Here is a 25,920-nt window from a genome sequence, read left to right as displayed (position 1 = left end):
GACATAGAAATAAAACCAACCAAGCTGATAAAGGGACAAGGTTTAGCCAAACTGATGTCCGAAACAAACTTTCAAGCCTTGGACATTAACCAACTGGACAATGAACAGGAGCTGGCGACTCCACAGATCAGTGAAACCTTTTTGCAATCCCCATGGTATGATGATATATGTTTTGTACTGTTAAACCTGTTTGCTCCCCCAGGATTGTCCAGAACCAAAAAAAGATTTTTGAAAATGAAGGCTTTAAAGTTTTGTGTCATAGATGGTGCATTATTTTGGAGAAATCATGAAGGTATATTGCTTAATTGTTTAACCATGATTGAAACTAACAATGTCATGAAAGAATTCCATGCAGGTGACTCTGGAGGACATCTATATTGGAAGTCCATTGCTGATAAAATTTTAAGGGCTGGTTTCTATTGGCCCTCTCTTTTTGCAGATGTAAAGAAGTTTGCCATGTCATGTCACAAATGCCAAATCTTTGAGGGCAAAATAAAGTTGTTGCCCCTGCCCCTGAAACCCATCTCAACCGAAAAACCTTTTCAACAATGGGGTCTTGACTTCATTGGAGAAATCAATCCCTCTTTCTTAGGCCAACACAAATGGATTTAACAGGCACCGACTATTTCACCAAGTGGGTTGAAGCCATCCCCTGTAGGCAAGCCAATGACACCATCATTATCCAATTCCTTGAGTGCAATATCCTTTCTAGATTTGGCTGCCCTGAGAAGATCATAATTGACAATGCCGTTGCCTTCAAATCCAGAAAGATGATCAATTTTTTCCACCAATTTCATATTACCTTGGGCCACTCTACAGCCTATTACCCTCAAGGTAATGGCTTGGCTGAATCATCCAACAAGAGCCTCATCAACATCATAAAGAAAGTGCTAGAAGAAAACAAGAAGAACTGGCACAAAAAGCTGGTAAATGCCCTATGGGCAGACAGACTTTCAACAAAGAGATCCATTGGGATGAGCCCTTATGAGCTAGTATATGGCATGGAGGCCAGATTTCCTTCATCCTTGGGCATCCCTACTATCGGGCTATTACAAGAAATTCAGGCTGAACCAAATGACATTCAAAGAAGAATTAATCAGACCATTCATCTTCAGCAAACCAGAGAACAGGTCTATGATAGAGGTCAAACTTTGCAAGAAAAGCTCAAAAAGGTGTTTGACAAGAGAGTTAAGGTTGAGGACTTCTACATTGGTGACAAAGTTCTAAGGTGAGATTCACGAAGAGAAGACAAGGGAAAACATGCCAAGTTTGATTTTTTATGGAAAGGGCCATTCGTTATTTCTGCTGTTCAGGGAAATAACACATATTTTCTCAAATCTATAGAGGGCAGCACTGCTGAAGAAGTCCCTGTTAATGGCCGTATGTTGAAACATTACCATGATCCCTTTTAAGGGATACAATGCAGCTTTGTATATATATTTTGTACAGTAATATTTGTATATATCAACCCTTTGTTTTATTTTTCCGAATGTTAGAGGAGCAACAGTAAATTTCGTGAAGACACAACCAATGCAAGTATTCCAATTTTAAAAGGCTCTGTCTCTGCACTAATCTCAACAAAACAACAAGAGTAGCACAGTCACATCACAGCAATTCATGGCAAAAAGAAGTTGTTTGTAGTCTTGCAGTCTTAAGTTTCACATCAACAACTGTTTCTAGACCAAGCCTAAAGGAAATACATCAGTTTTGGTCTATGTTTTTCAAAGGCAATGCTCAGGCAACATTCTATATAACATCAAGCACGCAAAAGAAAGCAGGCGATGCTATACAGTTCATAAAAATTCAGTTGAGGGAAAGTGTTGTTCTTATTCCAAAGTTTCAAGTATCTGACAGTCAGAACAAAGAAGTGTTTCCAGTCTACAACAACAACAGAAGATCAAGGCAGTCTGACCTGCTGTTCTTGGCTTTTCATAAGGAAAAGCCATCCCCAAGTGGAGCCACTGTTAGCCTCCTGTTGCAACAGGTGTTCATATTTCATGATTGACATTTTTACATGCCAAATATGTCATCTTTCATGTTGCAAGGTTCCATATTTCCAAAAGAGGTCAAAGAAAAGGCCACGAAAGTGTGCCAGTCCAAGTGCCACTGCTGTATTCCAATTTTGGTGACTTAACCATTTTTGAAGAATGTTCTATAAAAGGGAAGGCCAAACAGTTTAATCTTGGCCTCCCTAGGTTTCAATTTCTTGTTTTAGAATATAGAGAATTGATATCTGACCAAACAGCTTAATCTTGGCAGATTTGTAGATAGGTAGAGAATCAAAGGAGCCCAACTGCTTAATCTGGGCCCTTGGCAGAAATAAGTGTAGATTTAGATAGGAGGACAGTCAAACGAAAAATTGTAAAGCTGGGTTTGCAAATCTAAGTGCACCCAACCAAAAGAAGAAAAAATGTTAGGCCAGTAGGCTGGGTAGGTAGTTTTGAGGTTGCAGAATGATGATTCATGATCAATTTTGTGTTTCAAAGTGTTATATCTTTTCAGATCACAGGTTGGAGGCAGTTTTCCATCTGGAGGAGCTCAAGCTAGACATCTTTAACTTCCCCATTCTTCCTTATCCCCAAAACACATACTAATTTCCCTGAAGAGGTCAAGATCTGCTTGAGCCTCTTAGTCTCATCATGTTTCATAACATTTGCCTAAGTACAGATCTGCTTTACTTAGAGGCACTCATATCTTTTCTACAAGTTCTATTTTCCCTCTGTAGCCTAAGATCCCTTACCTTAGCGCTTTCTTGTCATCTCCATATTAAATCCTAACTCTATTATCTAGCTCCCTATCGGTTTCCCCTTCCCCTACTAAAACTATGTATAAAAATCCCAAAAATATAATAATACCCCCTCCCTAGCACTATAGCCCTATTCATCTAAGTCTGGGAAGTAGCAGTTCATCTGGGGCTGTTATTAGCCCATCCATGTCCTTACAAGGGTTAGTCTAACACCTGGTCATGCTAACAAACTTTCCCCCTTAGCCCTAACCCTACAAAACCAACTTCTTCGCCTTTACCCTAAAGTCTTGCCCACTAAACACTTAACCCGCTCGCTAATAAACCCCCAAAACCCGCAAAAACCATAGTTTAAACCCCCGCCGCGCTATATTAAGATTCGAATATTCGAGCGGGCCCAAGCTTTAACCCTCCACCACCTTACTCGTCTCGCCAACCGTCGGATCGTCCGCGCCCCAGATCTATGTTAGGCGGGCCTTCCCATCTCCGAAGCCGCCGATGGTTAGCGTCCGGGAGATGGGCGGTTTTGCCGCCGTACTCCTGTCACTCGTCACCCTCTCGGCTGTGGCGAAGCCCCTCCTCCAATACCGCCGTCTGCCCAAAGGCGGTGCGCCCAAAACCGAAAACCGCTTCTGCCCTCCTGCGTCAGCACCACGTCACCCGCTGACGTCATCTGCCTGCGTCGGCCTCCTGCCACCATACTGCCAACTCACCCTGCCACGTCACTGCCACCGTGTTACTGCCACGTCACCCGTCGTACATGCTGACGTCACCCTGCTGACATCATCATGCTGATGTAATCCGCCGTACTGGGTCCCACCCATGACGTCATCAGCAAAAAAGGCGCGAAGGCGAAAATCATGCTTAGGAAGCCCGGATTCAAATTCTGAGGCAGATTTTCATGCGCGATTAGCGCTAAGCAGATTTTCATGCGCGATTAGCGCCTAGTGCTAATCGTGCATGGCTACGGGAATGGGCCAAAATGGAAACACCCTCATCGCGCAGCCCCCAGCAAACCCGAAAGGCGCTGAATGACCCGTTTTTCTTTGCGAGGCATTCAGAAAGGAGCAAAAAATAGTTCTAAAGGAAACAGAGGGCCGAACAACGGCCATTAAATATTGATTTGACAATTTCAACACCACAACACATCGAAGAAGCGACAAAGAGTATTAGTTGAATATTTTTAAAGGAAATCTGCAGTTCCCAAAGCAGGTTAACATTGAATGGCCTCCAACAAAGTCAAATAGAGCGGTGTAAGCCCATTAAAGCTCTCAAATCACAGTTAAAGCATTTAAGGCCGCCGAACAACAATGGACCAGAGACCCATGCACAGTTATTGCAGAAACACTACACCAAGCCACCGAGGACAACGCATTAACTCAGTTTTGATATGGCTGCCCTCAGCGCAGCTCAAAGATATTTTCTTGCATTTATTGCTAGATAGGATTAGGTTAAAGTGATCATTTTTCTTTAGGACCTGTTTAGGTCAAGCTATAATAAACAAGTTTTGATATTTTTCCCTATATATACCACCCTCGTATTGTTTTAAGAGTTGGTTGGTTGATAGTCTTCATTAGAGACCGGCACTGGATATCTGAGATGTTTTACTTAATCAAAGATTGCTGAAAAGCTTTGGAGGAATGACTATCTGCTCTGTGTCTAATGGTCTGAAGAATTGAATGTGGAATTCTTGTGCTGCAGTATGAATCAATAAGTGTCTCTTACCTTTGTTATTCCAATTTCACATATGCTTAAGTTACAGAACAAAGGATTGGTTTAGAATTTGCTTAGCCACACTCTATGCTCAGTTTCTATGGCTTATTAATGTTTTCCTCTTGATTTAGGCATAAATATGAATTCCTTTGTGGCTCATGTTTGATCTATTTCACATATGAATGACTGTTATCTAGGAATTCTTAACTACTCCTAGATAGGGCTCATTTATCTCCTTTCTGCTAACCTGACTGAGAGATTCTTAATTGCCTCTCATTCCTTAGCCTTTAATCCATCTTTTTACCTTGAATGATTGTTTTATAAGCAGCTAGCTTGCTCCATATTCCTTCTTGTGACCAAGAAAACGCACCAACAGTCCTACTCCTTGACTCCACGCCCAATGGTTCTAAAACTTTCATGCTATCCCTACCTCTTTACCTCATAGTATCATCCTTCCCACCAAAAATCAAAACAAAGCCCCTTGAACTCAATAACTAGCCTAAAATCATCTCCAACAAAGCTAAATTAGAAAGAGAGAGCCCTCTCTGATTGCAAGTGGACTAGAAACATCAGTCCAAAGATTGGTCTGTGGTTACCTCTGTCGTATCCTTTTGTGCTGATCAAAAGGACAACCTGAGTGATAACATGATGTTTGATGTGGGATCTTGTTTTGTTCTTTATGTGAGATGTACTTATTTTCATGTTTTGATTGAGATCCCTTTGTCGTCATGTTGACGGGATACTCATGTGTCGCCATGTATGTTTGAATTGAGATCCCTTTGATGCCATGTTGGCGGGATGCTCATTATTACCATACGTGAAATTATGTCATGTTGATAGGAGTCATTTTGTGAAGGAGAGTTATTGCAGTGGAACATCTCGTGGAGCCGCTCCCGTGTGAGGGAAAATTCCTTGCATGATAGAGAAAACAAATTCATGTAGATTATCACTTTTTCTAGCACTTAATGTAGCAACTTACACCATCTTGACACCGTGGCCCGTAGACATAGTCCCTCCTAGACGAACTCCATTATCAACGTCTTGTGTTTTATGTTGTTGATTCTTGTCATGTTCCCTCTTCTTTACAACATGCATATATGTTAGTTTATGCTCTTTTAAATGAAATTCTAACCACATCACAGAAGTAAGAGATCTTGGCTAGATCCGAGAGTTGAGTCAACTCGAATCAAGTTTGGTATTAGAGCGGTCTTTGCATGGATGTGAATTGCAAGCTTGAACAATGGAATGTGCAGTGATGGAGGATGACAAACCGATGTACGAGACCATGATCAGAGTGTCCCAAAAGGCGGAAATAATGTATGAAGCTCTACAAAAAGAGACAGAGGAAAAGCAGCGATTATAGCTTCAGATGTGAGCAGTGGAAGAGGCCCTAGAAGAACTGAAGCACAATAGCTAGAGTCTTCAAGCAGAGAACGTTGAATTGAAGATGCTTCTACAAGAAGAGAAAGAGTAGAAACATAGTTTTCTACGAAAGCTGCAAGCTAAGAACGAGGCCTTGGAAAAGCTGCAGTGTGACCCATGTGAGGTAAAAAGTAATTCTCTGACTTCATGTATGCTTCTTGATGATGACTTTGCTGTTTTTGAAAATCATACCACAACAATTGGCTCCAAATTGTTGAGGAAAATGGGGCATGAAGGAAAAGGCTTGGGCATAATCAAACTAGAGGAATTACCCGGTCATGAAGGACTTGGGTATGTGAGGAAGGAAGTTGGGGAATGCGCCAAGATAGCCAGCAAACTACCAACAATAGATGATGAGTAGCCCTCATCAGTTCTTTCCAACTCGACAGTGGAGGTAAGAGATGTTGATTCCCCTTCAGTCTCATCTTCACATAGTATGATTTATGTTGGAAATGTGGAGATACCAATTACAGGGCCAAACATGAGGCTCCTTATGAGGATAAGGTACAAGGAGGAAAAATAAATTGGTGTTAATAAGCAAGGCATGACTCAACCACTGGAGGTTGTGTAGAGACCTCGATTTCTAGGTTTGGGATACATTGAAGGAGAATGCTCGAAGGTGTCAGATGCTTCCGAGACATCGTTGAAATCATCAAGGTGAGAGAATTATGGGAACTCATCACCATCAGACCATGGCAGTGCCCATTTTAGGGAAAGAGTTGAGGTAAGCTCTCACCGCCATAATGACACCAGAGACAACAAGAAAAGGTATAACCAGTTGCAATACTCGAATGTTCATTTTGATTACAATCATGTTGTTAATTATGGACGTAAAACATGGCATCGAAAAACATGTACTTTTGTGGATTACATAACCATACATTTGTTGAGTGATGGAAAAGAATAGAAACACACAAAAGGAGGAGGTGTGAAAGACCCTCTCAACAGTAGGAAAAGAAGAAGGTAAAGTAGATCTGGAGGAAGGAGACCTATTGTAGTCATTGCAACAGAAGTGGTCATCAAAGAGACACGTGTTGGAGGCTCCATCCAGAGCAATGCCTTAAAGACAAAGCATCGGTGCATGAACCAGTTGAAAAAGTCGTTTGACGAGCAAGACCACCACAAGGGGGTGACCCATTCACATTGATAAGTGAAAAATGGTTTCTAGATATGTTAGCTTGTCATGGTTGTGCTTTTGTAAATCATTTGATGCATTTTAAACTGTGAAAGTGATGTTGTGTTTTCATCACTTGTCAAAGCAACACTAGTGTTTGGCCTTATTTCTGTAACTCATGTGTTGCAGTGATGATGTGATTTTCATCACTTGTTGAAGCAACAATGTTATTTTGGCCTTGTTTTCATAGCTAGTGTATTGTTTCCATTTTGATGTAAACTTGACCACTGAGTATGTGTTTTAAACTTGTGGCAAGTATGGGACGCTTAGGTCATTAGTTGGTCATGTAAATTAAGCATGTAATTTGCAGAATTGTACTACGGGTTTGCAGAGGTGGTAGGTTTCAACTCATCGCTTATGGATCTGAAGGACAAAGGTGAAGGAGAAGGAATGGTGACATTTTAGATACTTGTAAGTGTAGACAGGGTACAGAGAAGTTGCATATTATTTTTCATGCTTTTGGAGGACCAAAAGCTCCTCAGTGGAGAGGATTGATCCAGGTGGCTGCAGACACAGTCAGAAGTCCAAGAAGACTCAGAAAGGGTTAAAATTCAAATTGATCAGATCACTCCCAAACTAGCACCAGATCGAAGTGCTCATCACCCTCATTCCAACAGTGTGAATGACACTCAAATCCGAGATCGCATGGAGGAGATAGAGCCAGTCAAAGTTTGGTTGTGGGCCAAGTTTAAGTGTCCTATTATTAATTAAAAATCAAAAAAATATTATAAACTAGGTGGCGGGCCATGACCCCCACCAGCTCCATCGGAACCCAAGCTATATTAAACAAATTTAATAATTAAAATGAGAAAGAGGTCATGACCCCGCCGGACCCCAGACCTCCAACTAAGCATTACATATTACGTTACATATAAAACAAACTAGGCAGTGGGCGGGCCACCTCTGGTGGACCTGGCCCACACCCCCACCCACTATACTATATACAAATGAAGAGCCCAGTGGGAGCTGAACCCACAGCCAGAGGCTCCTCCAGCCCCACCCACACGACGGTCCCACATTACTCCGCCCACAACAAACCCATAAACGTGCCCAAAACGTTAATACATAACCGTTTAAACGGATATATAAAACAAACCTCCACACCTTTTTCAAAATGTTAAAACGATTTTCGAAGTGCGGGGGTCAGCGGTTATTGAACCGTATTGAACCCCCGACCCTCCGCCTCGTTGCCTCTGCCTTAACCAGCTCACCCAATAGGTTTCTTGTTATTTTTGCCCGAAAACGTCTATATAACCCTTCATTTCATTTACACACGGAGGTAGAGATGACGGAATGGAGAGTGGCTAGGATCTCACACTATAGAACCATGAGCGGAACCCTGACACGCTTTTTGAGACAATTTTTTAATTAATTACAGGTGGAACCATGAGCATGGACAAGAGGCAAGGAGAACCATGATTGAGCCCAACTTTCAGGAGGGAAAAATTTTCCCAGTGTCCAAATCGGACAAAATTTATGTCAATCCTACACATCTCATCGACACGAACCTGATGCCGTAGATAGAATTTTGATATGAGCAGTCGATCTTCAGATGACCCGGAGGAGGGAATCTTTGAGGAATCTAGGGGGAATCTAAAAGATTCCTGTAGCCCCAAATTTTCACTTTGTCAGAATTCAAAAATTTGACAGTCGGTTTTACACTACTCGATGCCACAAATCTGATGGTGTAATTAGATTTTCAATTTGATCATTCCATTTTTCAGCCACTTTTTAAAGTGGAATGCAGGTGTCAACATTTAATGTGCGAGCAGTGATTTCCATGATATTCGATGCCACAAGATTGATCGTACATCCAGATCCTGCAATTTATCATCCACTTCTTTAGATAACTCCTTGATGTGAGGTATATGCAGTGTGATCATGTACTTATTTGTCTCTTTGCTTGAGATACATCAACGTGGACATGCACTAAGCCAATGATTGGCTTAGTGCATGGTCGTTAAGAATTTCCTACACATTATACCCCACCTTGAAGAAGCACGATATGAGATCATGTTAAAATAAAAAACCAACCTGGATCTCTACACCAAATAACATCAAAATACTGCAAGAGACGAAAACAATACAAAATAAAAATTAATAAAGGCCAGTACCCATTAATAGAAACGTTAAATAATAGATAGAAAAACCTCGAAGATCTACTGTAACTAACGGTGTTGTCTAACTTTTGAGGTTTTTAGTTAGAGAGAAAAAATGATTAAAGAAATATAAATTCAAAGTTTTTAGTTAGAGAGAGAAAAAGGTTAACGAAACATGTGAGAGGAAAGAAAAATTCAAAATCATGTTTTTTTAATGTTTTTTTTCCTTCCGACTAGGAATAATCGTAAAAAATAGTACAAAATACATACTTACACTCATTTTAATTTTGGTTTTTTATATATAAATGAGAAGGATTTTTATTAAAATTTGTGTTGGACGCAACAGTTATTTAGGAAATTAGTTTATTTATATATATATATATATATATATATATATAGATATATACTTCTAATGACATTTTTATATAGATAATTTTAAAAACCTGCTTCCTTCCAATAAGAACTAGCCTAGATCCATCTTATATCTATCAAGCACCGACAAGGATCAAATCTCTCGAGGTGCAAACCTATTTTTTGAGTGCAAAACTTCAAGAAAGGTTTTCACCTCCAGAGATTTGATCCCTCTCGGTGCTTGATAGATATGGAGTTAAGATGGATCTAGGTTGCTTTCAGTCATGTGCGACCAAAGAAAATTTAATGAACATATGATTAATTTTATCAATAATATGTAAATTCATCGAATAGTAATATAATCATTTTAAATATGCTAAATATGTCTCAAATTAATCTAGTCATTTTAATTTTAAATTTTCTTAGTTACCTCAGTTTTTTGAGATGATAAATATTGTTAATAACTTTAACGATGAAAAATAATGAAATACAATTTTTTAATGTAAAGTTACAATGTTATATTGTTGAATGATAGAAAATGTGAATAATAAGAATATAGTCAATTACACATAGTCTTCATTGTGACTAATCTCAAACTATTTTATTCTATTATTCTTATTTTCACCCTTGTTACTTTTGTCATCTTTTCATATCAATTATATGAAAATGATAGGTTAAATCGTAAACCATTTAAATCTTTAGCTCGAGCTATTGTACGAAACATCATACCTTGTCTCTCTTTCTCTACAATATTAATAGGTTGAATTACTATAACACAAAAATCAATGTACATTGTTAATATTTTTTTGTGCTTACATTTAAATCAATACACAATTTAATCCAATCACTTTAAAATTAATGTACCATCATAAATCCAATTATATCAAATCAGAAATCAACATCTACATTGAAATTAATGCATCTAATGCAAACAATCAAATAAGATCAGAAAACAATATTTACACTGAAATCAATGCATATAATGCAGGCAATCAAATAGGATTAGAAATCAACATTTACATTCAAATCAATGTATTTGGAACGTAAGAAAATAGGATTATAAACCAACATCTACATTGAAATCAATGCATCTAGTCCAAGTAAGCAAATAGGATTATAAAGCAACAAGTACACTAAAATACATGCATTTGTGCAAACAATCAAGTAGGATTAGAAATCACCATCTACACTAAAATCAATGTATTTAGTGCAAGAAACCAAATAGGATTAGAATTCATCTACATTGAAATCAATGGATCTAGTGCAAGAAATCAAATATTATTAGAAATCAACATCTACATTGAAATCAATGCATCTAGAGCAAGCAATTAAATAGAATTAAAAATCACCATCTACACTAAAATCAATATAATTAGTGCAAGCAATTAAATAGGATTAGAAATCATCTACATTGAAATGAATGCATCTAGTGAAAGCAATCAAATATCATTAGAAGTCCCTCTCTCTCTCCTTCTCTCTCTCTTCTCTCCATCTCTCTTTCTTTGCATCTTTATCTCACCCCTAAACATACACTCTCTCTCCATCTCTCCCTTGTCACTCCTTCTCTCTCTCCACTTCTCACTCTCTATGTCTTTCTTCTTCCCTCCCTCTCTTCCCCTCCAACTTAGTCTCTCTACCCCTCCCTCTCTCCTCCTCTCTCATAAGTCCTCTCTCTCATCCTCTCTCCGACTTTACTCTTTATTCCACCATCTCTCTCCCTTTGCCCTCCAATCCTCTCACTATCTCCCTCTCTCTCCCCTTTCGTCTCTCCCCCCTCCATGTTTGTGTCTCCCTCTCCCTATCTTACCCATCTCTACCTCTCTCACTCCTCTCCCTCTCTCTCTCTCTCTCTTCATTCCTCCTCTCCCCTCTCCTTCAGTTTATCTCCATCTCTCCCTTGTCACTCCACATATCTCTCCACCTCTATCGCTCTATGTCTTTGTTCTTCCCTCCCATATATATCTAGAGTTAATATATATCATGATATATTAATATATATTATAATATAACAAATTTAATATTGTATTAATCCAAAGTTATTAAATTTAATAATATTAATATTATAATATACTAATATGAATATTAGATTTACTCATAATAATAATAATAATCCTTTAATATTAATATTAGGGTTAATAATATTTTTGTTGCATGATATTAATAATTATTTGGCCCATTCCCAGATGCGGGTGATTGACAGGCCAAAGGGTACGTTGGAGGCGCGTCGAGTGGGCAGGTGTCAGCCCAAGTGCGCCATGGGTAATGGTTATGGGTTGGCGAGCTGGTCTCGCACACCTCTATTAATGGTTGCATTAATACCGTCCTTCAGTCTCCTGGTTATTTGCACAATGTCTCTCAATATGTTTGTCACTCCCGCGGTTTCCGTCGCAGGCCTTCGACTCCATAAAGGTCGCTGCTCTGAGCGTTTCCCTGAGCCACTCTGTTAGTTCGTTTCTGTTCGTCAATCTTTCGCTCGGCTCAAGAGCTTTCTCCATCCTCGTCTTTCGCTTGGCTCTGGTTCCAGGGACTCACGGACTTGTCTGGGCTCCGTCTCCGCTTCTCTCTGAGCACTCGTTTCTTTGTCATCCCTCTCTGTGCATTCGCTCCTCTGTCAAGCCTCGGTATAACAAAATGCCGCGAGAAAGGCCCAGAATGGGGAGTAGGCGAGGCGGTTCCCGCGGTCGCGCCACCCATCAGCTATCCACCCCCACCTCGGACCCATCCTCGGATGCGTTGGAATTTGGTCGCTTCAATTATCCAGCCACCAGAAGTGGCAGAGGCAGGGGAAGAGGGCGAGTTAGGATCGATGACTGTGAGCATAATGCACATCCCACTGCCCATTTTCGCATTCCGTGTTCCCTGGCAAACTCCTCCTTCATAGTCTTAGTTACGATTGAAAAGTGTGAGAATGCCCGGGGTTCGGGAGCGGTTCATCCTGGGGTTCCTGCAGATCAGAGGACGGCAAATCCGAATGTTAACCAGCGCCAGGTCATAGGCGGCCTTTCTATGGTGAATTCTGAAACCAACACAGGTCCGAGCGCGCCAGCAAGAGGAGAGCCTACAGGCTCAGAGGTCCATCCGTCCAACTCTGATGACTCAGCTCAATTTGGGTGTCGGGTCGTTGAGGAACCAACCCGTGCCTCCGTTTTGTGCGGCTTATGAAGGAGTTCGCCTCCCTTTTGAGTCTCGGTGTTAATGTATGTTTCAGGTCTCTGTCAGTTAATGTTTTGTTTATGTTTAGCGATGGATAGCTGTGTGTCAATTTTGAGTTTTATGGAAGTTAAAAGCACTGTTGTAGGTCTTCCGCGGACAGAGGTCAAGAATTTTTTTGTAAAATGCCAACTTCATGGCAAGAATTTTCAAGGCAGCTGCCTTGCTGTAACACTTTTTGTATAAATAATAGGAGTAGACTGATTGAGAAAAAAAAAATTATTTGGCCCATAGGCTTCACCTAAATAAAACCTCTTATGGAGTAAATATAAAAATAGATTTTATTTATTTACCATACATCTTGTTTATTTATATTTATATTTATAAATCATATATCTTTTATTTACCATGATGTTTGGCCCATAGGCTTGGTTTATAATTAGATGTTGATTTCTAATCCTATTTGATATATTTTTATTTATTTACCATACCTCTTTTATAAATATGGTATTTGGCCCATAGACCTAAATAAACCTCTTTTTTTTCTTATTTTCCTTAAGTATAAAAAGGTTTATGAAGTAAATATAAAAAAAGGTTTTATTTATTTAACATACCTCTAGTTTATTTAAATTTTTGTTTATTTACCATACCTCTCCAGTAAATATAAAAAAAATGTTTTCTTTATTTAGCATACCTATTGTTTATTTATATTTTTATTTATTTACCATACCTCTTCTGAGTGTTTGTAAACCTTTTTATATTTTAAATTTATATTGTGTTTATACATAATGATTGATTTTTAATAAGACCTACATTAAATTAAAAATTTTAAATGTTAAATGTTCAACATTACATTTACGTTTACATTTAGATTTACATTTTCGATTACATGATTACGCATTTACATTTTTAAGTGAAAGCGTTTACATTTTTAAGTGAGATCTACCCCCTGTAAAAGACCTCCCTACCCAATAAAGAAGCAAAGTTCTAAAACCAAGCCATCTGATTTTATTCTTAATGGTAATGCAGAAGAGCAAAAGTATATTTTAAGAAATTACGTGCATAAAAAAATACATAAACATAATATTTTTGTAAATGACTAAAAGATGGTCCACTACTTAGAGTAAGGATCAAAGTTCCTTTTACTATGATTTTTCGACTTACTAACACTTTATTACATTATACATGTCACATTATTAGAATTTTAAAAATCATAAAAACTCTTTTAATTATAATTTATTTTAAATTATTATTATTATTAATAAAATATAATAAAAATAATTAATATAAAAATTGATTATTTATACATTTAAAAAAATACGAAAGAAAATCATTTATATTTAATCTTACTTTATAATAAAGATTTTATTTTATTTTATTTATTTATTTTTTTTAAATAAGCATTGTTATAATACTATGAACCAATATCATAGCTTATGGATACCACCTACCAAAACCAACCATAACTCACTTTATATAAAATTTCTTTTAATTATTTAATTTTATTAAAATGACCAAAAAAAAATAATAACTATTTTGAAGAAAAATCTCTTTAACCATCAACACAAAAATTATTAATGCTTAAATTAAATTTGTAAAAACTTTATTTCAAAATAAACACACTCAGCAACATAAAAAATTAACCTATTATATAAATAAAACTTGACCCATATGAATATGGAAAAAAACACATTTGTGAAAACATTATTATAAAATAAACATACCATCCACATAAAAATATTAACCTATTGTATAAATAAAAACCTCAATGACTTTTTATATAAAGAGATAACCTAACACATGTCCTTTTATAAGTATAGGTAACACGGAAAAAGAGATTTGTGACCCCTCAATGACTTTTTATGTTAATAAATAGCGCAACTCCTGGAGAATACATCTATGGGCATCCTTAAGTCTATTGCAGGATCCGACGGATGGACAGGATTTGACTGAGCCCATGTCCGTCGGATCATGCAATCGAATGTTTTTGTCCGTGTGGCCACCGATGGGTTAGTTGCAATCGACTTAAGCTCCCCGAAAAAGGAGATGTGGACTGGAGCAAAATTGTTTTGCAATCGACTTAAGCTCCACGAAATCGACTTAAGCTCCACGAAAAAGGAGATGTGGACTGGAGCAAAATTGTTTTGCAATCGACTTAAGCTCCACGAAAAAGGAGATGTGGACCCAGCAGGAAGAAAAAGGAGCTTTGGCACCAGGAACAATTCCAGGAACCATCATATGTTCATATTTGCCATTGAGGAATTGGCACTGAAAATATTTGCCATTGAGGAGACGAAAAAGGAGATGTGGACCCAGCAGGAAGAAAAAGGAGCTTTGGCACCAGGAACAATTCCAGGAACCATCATATGTTCATATTTGCCATTGAGGAATTGGCACTGAAAATATTTGCCATTGAGGAATTGGCACTGTTCATATTTGCCATTGAGGAGATTTGGCACTGTTCATATTTGCGCAGCAGGAAGAAAAAGGAGATTTGGCACCAGGAACCATCATATTTGCGCCCGGCAGGAAGAAAAAGGAGAGATGCGCCCAGCAGGAAGAGATGCGCCCAGCAGGAAGAAAAAGGAGATGTGCCGAGAAACCGAAAAACCGAGCATAAGGGAGCGAGGATACGCATAAGGGAGTTGCAGAGCATAAGGGAGCGAGGATACAGCACTCATTCGAGGTGAGTCGAATCCCGGTTTCATTCATTCTTCTCCCTTAAAATAGTTGCAACCGCTCAACGTTTTCATAGCCATTCCGAGCCTTCCTCCCAACCCATAATCTGAATATCGGGATTTTCAGTTCTCATTCATCCCTAACCAAATTAAATATATCTTTTATAATTTTATACTGAACGTAAGCTATCGTATCTGTACTTCTGAAACCCCGCCGTATGCTGCCTTTTGATTTTCCTTTTAAAATATTTGCAATCTGAACAGGGGATCTGAGAAGAGGGCTTTTTATACATCTTAAAACAGTAATTACAACAAACAATTTCAATCTACAGAGAATCAAGATCAGGTTAGCGAGTTATATTGATCAGGTTAGCAAGTTATATTTTGGTCCATCTTAGGGATGTTTTCGTGCGTTGGGTTAATGTTCTACTGTTTGCGGCCAAAGCTTGTGTTAGACTTTATATTATCAAAGGAATGATAGCCAAGGATAATTGGTAGCCATGTTCTTGATTGAAACATAGCTATTTCTATTTATTTGTACATTCTTCAAGTATTTATGTAGATTTATTTATTTATACCTGCTTCAATGTATTTATGTAGCCGACACAATTCTGAAACATATTAGATATATGAGTTTTGTTTGTATTTGATTGAATGTCTAACATTGTAATGGACTGAATTCTTATATTCTAATAGCTGCACTTCTATGTTTACTCCCGCTAGTTGAGGAGCATGTCCACTATTATAATAACTACGAATATTATGTTTGATGAATCAGAAAAGCTTTGTTTATTGAGACAATAAGGGATCAGAATGTTGGAAAAATCACCGCAGGTCTATAGAATCCATAATTTCCACCCTGGGGATCCTTGTTACTGGTTTGTAATGTTTACCAACACCTGCGTTTGGTGTAATGGCAAACCTCCACATGGTATCAAAGCTTGGACCGAGGTTCGATTTCCCCAAGTTGCGTTTGAGGGGGGTGTTGGAAAAAATCACCGCACCTCTATAGAATCCATAATTTCCACCCTGGGGATCCTAGTTACTAGTTTGTAACGTTTACCAACACCTGCGGGTTTTGGTATAATGGCAAACCTCCGCATGGTATCAAAGCCGAGTTTCCCAAAGCATCAATCCTAACACCGTACAACTGTCATGAATAGAAGGACCAAATGGCTTGAGACCTTCGTCAAAAAGGGTTGTACAAGATTACCATGGCTGCAGAACTGGAACCCACTTCAGCCATAGAGAAATCCAAGTACTTCAACCGCATGGATGAGGCCCACAGATCCATATGCATGTGCATCTCCTCAGAGTTGCAATTTCATCTATCTGTCTGCAATACTCCCAATGAGATTTGGAAAAAGGTTGAAGAACTCTACGGGAAACAGGATGAGATGAAAGGACATCTGCTCGAAGTGGAGCTGTTGTCATTGGATCCACGGAACTATGACATAATTCAAGACTTCTTCACCAAATATAATGATCTATTGCTGCAACTCAAGGGTTGTGGAATTGACAAATCCAAGGAGGAGAGTCGCCAAGTTCTCTCTATTATGTCAAAGCGCTCGGACTTCCACACACAAAAGCTTCTCTTATTGGGAAGATATGGAATCGCGTACATCAAGCATTCAAGGCAAGTTGAATCCTGGTTTCATTCATTCTTCTCCGTTAAAATAGTTGCAATCCACTCATGTTTTTTTTTTATAATTTATCATAAATTCACTCATGTTTTTTTTATATATATAATTTGTCATGATTTCACACAACCACAATCTAAACTTATATTTCATCTATAAATTACACTACTCCTTAAACTTATTTTATATATTAATTATTAAATATATTTAATTTATTTATATAACATTAAATTATTAAAATAAAATCAACTCAATTTATAAAAATATTATATAATTATAAATTATAAATATATAAAATAATAAAATAATTGCTCTTCTTTTCCTCTCCATACTTAGATGTGCTTCCAGAGTTTATATCAAATAATCCCAAGAAATACTTCATTTTCCAAAAATAAAATAACCATAAAATATCTCCACCCAACCATCCATACTAGATAGCTCCACAAAATACTTCATTTTCTAAAACTAAAATAACCCTACAATAGCCACCCTTATTAATGAATTGTAGTTTCAACTTTTTCATTATAATTTATTTTTTCATAATTTAAATGGTATAAATCATTATAATTTGGGGATATATTTTTTTTCTTTAATAAACGCAACTTTTATGTTTTAATAAAAAATATTTAAGTTTATCAAAATTAATAAAAATAAATATTCAACTTTTGTCTTTTCAAATAATACTTTTACACACTCTAATATAATAATAAAAAGTTTATTTTTCAAACAAATTTGTTCCTAATTTAATGGTTTAAATGTTAATTAATAATTTTTACTTTAAAATTTTGCTCACATTTATTAAAAAAAAAATTATCTATAATTTTTTTTTAACATAAATCTATAGCATTAAATTTTTTAATAATCAATATATTATATGATTTTAAATTATTTTAAATTATTTTTGAAGAAGCTTTCTTACTTTCCTATCAATTATTCATTAATAAATTATTGATGGGAAGTAAGAGATCTTATTAATTTATCTTTTCAAATTAGGTTATCCTAAGTTGCATGAGGGGAATACTTATATTTCCAAATTATCTTTCAAATATTAGGCTCTCTTTTGAGCAACCACCACCAAATGGAATCCATAGGAGGAGCTCCTATCAAAGTTTCAGAACAAGTTGGACATTTAGATCCCTTAACATAGCTGGAAGATTAGTGCTCTTGAAATCGGTCCTACAAGCTTTAACTATCTACATGTGCTCTATAATGATGGCACCATCCTCTATAATACAAGAGTTTTGTAGAATTCAATGATATTTTCTTTGGGGTGGAACTTGTCTAGAACATAAGTGGTCCTTGATGGCTTGAGATACTTAATGCCGACCTATGCTCAAGGGAAAATTGGGGCTCCATGATCCAGCTACTATGACTACAGCTCTCAGAGCAAAGATTTGGTGGTGGTTGCTCAAAGAAGGACCGAATATTTGGAAGATAATTTGGAAATATACTTATTCCCCTCATACAACTTAGCATGACCTAATTTGAGAAAATAACTCAATCCCAAAATCATCCATTTGGGCATTAGCAAAAAAGGTGGTGGATTTGATTCAAAAACACTGCTTCTGGGAGGTCAAAAATGGTAGCAAAATAGAATACGTGTATTGTTCTTTGAACATTTCAAAAGATTTATGGAGTGATAATATTTTTTTTTTTTTTAAGTTTTTTGAAATTTTTTTAGAAAGGAAGTGTCTACCAAGGTGGAGGAATTGCTCGGCTAGCCAAAAGTGGCTGGAATCCGGGCAAAATAATTTCCAAATATCTTGCACTTGCAATGTTTGAATCATATTTTTGATGGTGGAAATGGGTTCAACATCATCAAAACCTCTAGGACACCCAAAACTTTGAAGTTTGAGAGCGTAAAGCGGATTTACAAAAATCCTTGCCGAATTTTATCAAAATCTTGTCATAATTTCCATGATTTTCAGGGCAAAAAAATTGTAGTTACACTACGATTATTATAAAAGCGCTTTGTTAAAAGGGAGTTTATAAAGTTTTTAAAAGAAGGGTTTTTCGAAAAATAAAAATTTGATAAAGGGTTTTTTGAGAAAATTTTAAAGGTTTGGCATTGATCTAATTAAAGAGTTTAGTAGTATTTTCTGGAAAGTGGTTATTTTTGGAGAATTAAAAATCAATGTGGTTTTATTGAAAAGAGAGTTTATGGATTTGAAAAGTCTGTTCGTTTGCAAATTTTGTTCGTTTGCAAATTTTCTTGTTTTGCCAAGTATGACGTAGGTTTTTAGGTGAATATTATTTTTTATGGGGGCACATATTAAAAATCATATTTCTTTGGGGGAGAATATGGAAGATAACCTCACGCAATCAGGAAAGTAGCTATAAGACAGAGGAAAGACAACAATCACAAGTCGCAAGGCGTAACTGAAGCAGATTAAAAAAAAGAAGAGACAAAGATCCTTGTCATAATTAGAAAATTTCAGGCCCGAGCCGAGGAACTGAAAAGTGTAGTAGAAGACAAAAGAGAGATCAAGGGTGATTGGTGTAGCGTGGATCTGGTACCACTTCTTATGTTTACTAATAAATATTTTGAATTTTGGGTTATCAAAACGCTAACTTTTCTTTGAACTAAAAAGTTAATTAAGTACTAGTCTAATAGCCCATGTGATGAAGTATGTGATGCTTTAGCATTGGATTTTATAAAACAGAGATTGGGTGAGAAGTTTTTTTGCAAGGTAACAAAAGCTACAACTTCCGAGGAAGCATGGAAGATCCTGGAAGAAGAATTTGGTGCAAGGGTGAGTGACATGCAGCAGTAAGATGTGTCACAATTTGTTGAGTCAGTGGCAGATCTCAGAGTAGATGAGAAAGGATCTAAGAAGACAACAAAGCTTGAAGAATATCACTCAAAAGTAGATGATGGTCATGAAGACTATAAAACTAAAACCCATTATGCAGGTATGCATATGGAAGAAGAATATGTAACAAAGATTGTAGAGAGGGAAGTCGAAGCCTCTATGTCTGAAGCATAGCAAGAGCATATCAATTCTCAAGGACTCCATTGTAATGTGAAAGAAGCAGATCATGGTGAATCCTACAGTGATAAAACACATGTGGATGATGACTGCAAAGTGAGATGTGAATTGGTGAATCTAGCCGCCACTGATGAATCTAGTTAAGTGGAAATTGTTAATGAGAAAATGCTTGCTCGGATATCCCACAATAGAGTGGATGAAAATTATGTTGATGTTAAATTTGATGAAGAACCATTAACTAGTGATTAGTGGTTGCATATGGTACAACAAAAAATGCTTATTGATATGTTGTTATGTGGTGAGAAGCCCACTTGTGTTTAGAAAACAAGTGGAAGACAACATGTTTGCAGCAGCAAAGGTTGGTAAAAAGGCAGAAAATGAAGATTATGATGCAATGACAAAACAAAAGAATGCAGAGAAAGAAGTTGAAGAAAAGGAAGCTCTCAATGTAGAGCATAAATAAGATATTTCTAACATTGATCTTGAGTGTGCAGAGTACAAGAAAAAAAAAGTACCATATGATAAAAGTGAAGTGAAAGAGATGGATGTTTTCAAAGACAAAGATGAAAGCATTGAAACAATTTTTGAGTGATGGAGTCCAGAAGAGATAAGATTCCAATATCAAGAAATATGGCAGAAAGAAAGTTAGGAATATGAAGCACAAAAAGCAGTGGAAACAATACAATTTGAAGATGAAGAGTTGTGACAACAGTCCATGATTGAACGAATATTTGAAGAGGAAGGTGTAGAAGACATGATTAGATTGTTTTTCTGAACAAATTCAAGACAAGTCAAAGACAAATTTTATCAACATCAAGTGAAGAAATCCTACAGCAAGAAAGTGCAACAAAGAATGAAGCAATTTCTAGGATATAGAATTTAGAAGAAACAAAAAAAATTGTTAAAGTTTTAAGACTTTGTAAGCATGGTTGAGACTTAGATTAGCATGCATGTTTGATTGATGATTGAGGTAATTTATATTGTAAGCCTATTGTTGAGTTATGTTGAGTCATACGGTTGTAATTAAGGGGGAGTGTTGGAAATAGTAATTACTTCCGCATGAAGATTTAGTAAGAATCCAATTTGAATGATGCATGAAGAGATAAGTTGAGTTAAACGCAGTCCAAATTTAGAGAGTGAGTTAACTGAGTCAAGTTGAGTGATTTTGAGTTCAGCCTTATTTTGGGAAAAGAAAAATAGTGTGTGTTTGCATGTTGAAGTTATTTTGTGTGAGTCGCTAGCTAAAAAGCATAAATACCCTATGTGGGTTCATTGTAATCATGTCAAGTCACTTCGAATCAAGTGTATGTAAAAGGAAAGAGCCGAAACTCTATGGATAGTTGTATGTGAAAAGCTAAATTTGTGTGATCAATTGAAGAGTCGCAACTAGTGTTATTGTTTTTAGTGCAAATTTTAAGTTTCCTCTCCTTTACCTTTCCATCAAATTTTGGTTCAATAAATCCACTTTGCATTGCTAGTTGCATTGGGATTTCTGAACGTCTATGATCTTCAACACCACTCCTGCATGAACCTTCATTATCACATTGTATTGATCCTTAGACTCCACAAGGAACAATCGAGATCTTAGTCTCGAGCCTATTACTAGCACCAATGGTTGAGGATATTACTGTTATCTTAATGATAACATCATAGGCTTGTTCAAAACTCAACGTTGTAGGCTATGGACACCGTGTTGGAAAATAGTTAGGCTGGAGTACTATTTGAAAATTAATAATGTATTCCCTCATTATTTTTTGGCTTGGCTGAAGAATTTCAAATCTCTGGGAAGTCTTTGTTAAGAAATATCAACATTCTGTTGACGAAATTATTCAGGCTCTATGGTAGGTTAGTCCCTCCTGTTGAAAACTAGGCTACACTCTTAGTGGTTCCTTACCGTACAGACATAGCTCCAAGAACTGGCTCATTTGGTACGCCCTCTACTAGTCATACATCGATTTGGCTCAACGATTTCCATGGAGAACTATAGCAAAATTTTCACTATGAATGCTAAAGAGTGTCAACCCTTCACGATTATGAACACGTTGAGATATTGGGTCAATTTTGTTGTTTCGAGGGAACTTACGAGCCTCTTGACTACATACTGAAAAGATATGACATTTTGGGGGAGACCTGTTCGGTGGGTACAAGTAGCAATGCTCCTTGACATATAAAGATATGCCCTCTCATTGTGGGCATCTCCATTGTTGTGTTAGAACAACACTTTGCTATCATTTATATAAGTGGTCGCTCAATTTTTATTTTTTTTGAGCATCATGGTATATGTTTTAATTGTTTATTAGAGTTGACATTGGAGGTTTATGTGGATGCGGTATTGGCATTTCCCAAAAATTCAGGATGAAAGTTTATTTTAAATCAAAACGTTTTTTTTCAATATTAATAATAATAATTCTTAAAATTTTAAGGTTTTAAGGATTTAAAAAAATAAAATACTATTAAAATGATTGAAGAATGATCACATGTTTATTTGGTTCAAAGTGTAGTGTATTTAGTGTCTTTATAGTTGGCAGCTATGAAAAGATTGCTTGTTGTTTGGGCATTCAAACTCGCGAGTATTGGTCTCCTTTGTATAGTAGCTGGATATGTAATGTTCTTTTTGTTATCATTAGCCTTGCTTTATAGCAATTTGTTTTTGTGGCTAGTACAAATACATTTGCCAACTTGCTGTTATCAATATTTGTAGAAGGTTGTAGGAACTTTGTGATAAGAAAGAAGCCAAAGAACTTTGAAATGAGATCATTCATTTACAGTAAATTGTTTTTGTTGTTGAAACACACATAAAATTAATAGGAAGAATTAGGATAAATCTTGTGATTTAATATGTCTCTTGGGCTTTGTGACTGTTGGAATTCCTCCACACAAACCCTGACATATAACATGCCCAACATTCCCCCCTGAATCCAAAGGGGCATATGTGAGTCCAATAAGAGAGCTGAAATACAAAAATGCATGGTAGCTAATGGCTAAATGTTATCTCTGAAATGGTGGTTTAAGGAAGAATACAAAACAAATGAGGTAGAAGAACTCAAGGTTTCCATCGGTGGTGGTTTAAGGATGACCACCAACTTTGGAGCTAAAACTTGAAGCAATTTCTAGAATAGTTCTGAATCTAATTAGAAACCGAAGTCTTATGTGAAGTGGAAGTGTTGTTTGGTGATGATTGAAAGATGACCCCAAACTGATGTAGCAGAAACATAAGTCTTCTGCCAATGGTGTTTTAGGGATGACCACCAACCAAAAACACACTCATGGAGCATGATTTATTTTTGGTTATAACTTTAAATATGACTATGACTAATTTTGGCTCTAGGCTTTGGCAATTGGCTCTGGTTAAGTCTATGGCTCGGGCTTGCTTGACGTATATTCAAATCTAGTAGTTTATCATAAATTCCCCCCTTGCCAGATACAATGTTAGAAGATGAAGATATATCCACTACAAGACGTGTCAATACTTGAGATTGAACTCTAAGGTATGACCAATATTTCTTCTTGGTGGTTGAATACCATTGCCAAGAAGAAATCGATCCAAGGTGAATTATTTTCTTACAAGAGTCTTATTTCTAGAGAATTTATCTGAATGATCAATGTGTTTTCCACAATTCTTATGAGGGTGAAGATTAAAATAGCGATCTTTACATGGCCAAATTGATCACAATGTTGGAAACATTTAAATGTATAAACCCATAAAGTTTCAAAGTGTTGGATTTTTTTCATCGTATTAAATGAAGGGAGAAAAAGAGAGTGAGATATATCACTCAAAAGAAGGCTTCAATCTCATATCCATAGATTGAAGATGAAAAATCAAAAAGGGCCTCTCTCACCCCACCATCTAAATTACAATTAGAACTTGTTCTAAACAAAATTATATAGAACAGTCATATAAAATAAGATGTGTGAATATTCTCCAACAAACACCCTCTTAGCAACCTTCTCTATCCAGACATCATGTCTAGTAATATTCACTGATTGATCCTTGCACTCCAATTTTTCACAATCAATATTGATATTCATACACATCAACATGTGTCATGTTCCTATACTCCACCAAATAATAGAGTACAATAGTTGTGCTTTGATATCAATTTATGGATGAAAAAATGATGTAGCAATGTGTAGTATACTAGAGGGTTCACATATAAAACTTGAATATCAATTTCCTTCACATCATTTCTAGCATTTTCTACAATAAACAAAAGAATACATTACAGAAACTATGACTATACTTCGTCCTTCATTTCTTCCTTCAACAAGGGGATACAAATGTCTTTTTATCTTACTATACTTCGACCTTCTTATCTTGCTTGGGTACTTCATGCATTTTAGAGATGGATAATTCATATGTTGCATACACGAGTTCTTCTTGAGAGAAGATGAATGTCTTATTTATAAAGTCATATTTATACAGAACCTTACTTCATAAACAAGGAACTTAAGTAAGGAACACTACTATATTCCTTTTATGGTTCTTTTACAAACTTAGATATATTTCTAGTTTTCATAGAGAAATACTATTTAGATTTGTAGATTTTACAAAACATCACACCATAGAGTTGTAATGTTGGCCCTTCAAAACTATTCAAAACTTCAAGCTTCTACTCAGATCATAGATTCAATATTCAGATCGTTTCACTAGCTCTCATACCATGTTGAAATTATAATATAAGAGAAAATTTCTAAACATAGTAATTAATTGTGAATATGTTTAGTGTTCTTCTTAGATTTTATTTAATACTCTTCAAAAAATTATCATTCAAATATAAAACACAAGAAACACAAGAGTTTATCCTAGAGGCTAAGGAAAAAACCACAAGGCTAAAACCTGTTAATCCTTTCCTTATATATTCTTCATCGACAAGAGAATTCCATGTCACATCTAACTTACTAGAAAATCCAATTTCCAAGTCAACCCTCCAAATAAGTGTCCACATGAGGTATATCAAGATTCCATAGGTTTGCCCATAAGTTTGGTCTCTTTGGAAGCTTGTATAATCACAGAAAAATGCTACCACAAATAACTTGGATACTTCAAAAGTATGGTGCCCGTATACGATTATGCTGACGAATTGCGGCAGAACCTTTTTCTGTTGCCAGCAAATTCCTCGACCTCTTTTCTCCTTTGACTGGAACCACCGCATTTTTCGACAGGGCTAGGCAATATTGCACCTCCAATATTTTTAATTTCGTAACTGTGCCTCCACCAATCCTCCTCCTCCCAGGGGTCACAAGCGGTGATCACAGCGGAAAAAAATAACACGTCACTAGATTCAGCAACGGGAACAAACCATAGTTACCAAATTCGAATTCGAATACGAATTCGAATTCGATTCGATACGGAAAAAATTCGATTACCTAAAATACAATACGGGAAAAATTCGGAAGTAGAGATCTTTCAAAATTAAATTATTTTTAAATTAAAAAAAATCTATATTCTAATATATATTTTAAAAAAAATCATATTATCAAGTCCTAAATTTTAATATAAACCTTTAAAAATAAAAAAATAACAACATTATTAATTAATAACTAAAACAACATAATTCTCTCCTTGTAGATTTAGCGTTTCCAGTGAAACACACTTTCAAAGAGTTGTTTATAGTGTCGATTTTGTTAGTCCAGATATGCATTCTACTCAATTCAAAACAGACCGGAAGGGAGAAACACACCCCAACTTTAATTCGTTGTTTCCATTTTGTTACTAGTGGGGAATAGGGGAAGTATAAAATTCAAATAGAAAAAATTGAGGAATATATATTTTATAAATATTTATAGATAAGAATTTATTTTTCTTTGTTATAGGAATTTATTATTTTTAATACATATAAATTTACTATTTTTTACTTTATTTTAATATATAATTTATTGTTTTTTACAACTATAACTTTTTTAATATGCAATTTACTGTTTACTATACTTTTTTAATATAGAAATTTCTAATATATATA

The 25,920-nt window shown here is 36.2% G+C and overlaps 1 protein-coding gene across 14 annotated transcripts in view; it reads left to right on the top strand.

Annotated features, from left to right (window-relative positions):
* Positions 1 to 14,822: 14,822 nt before the first annotated feature.
* LOC149164498 (uncharacterized) overlaps positions 14,823 to 25,920 on the top strand; it is a 223,481-nt gene continuing 212,383 nt past the window's right edge. For 9 of the 14 annotated variants that reach the window (XR_016260250.1, XR_016260255.1, XR_016260254.1 and 6 more), the window contains exons 1-2: positions 14,830 to 15,338; positions 15,595 to 15,676. Coding sequence is in view for 1 of the 14 variants with exons in the window: in XM_089430925.1 (XP_089287051.1) it covers positions 15,019 to 15,338 (320 nt within the window). In the remaining 13 variants the exon portion in view is untranslated. Of the gene's footprint in view, positions 15,339 to 15,594; positions 15,677 to 25,920 lie in introns of all 14 variants that reach the window. The other 5 variants (XM_089430926.1, XM_089430925.1, XR_016260257.1 and 2 more) reach the window with 5 other exon arrangements.

The sequence above is a fragment of the Pinus tabuliformis genome, chromosome 5_1 (genome assembly GCF_031772625.1).
Source record: "Pinus tabuliformis cultivar Carrire ecotype Pingquan chromosome 5_1, CPIR1, whole genome shotgun sequence".
Taxonomy (NCBI): domain Eukaryota; kingdom Viridiplantae; phylum Streptophyta; class Pinopsida; order Pinales; family Pinaceae; genus Pinus; species Pinus tabuliformis.
This window is presented reverse-complemented; position numbering and strand designations above follow the sequence as displayed.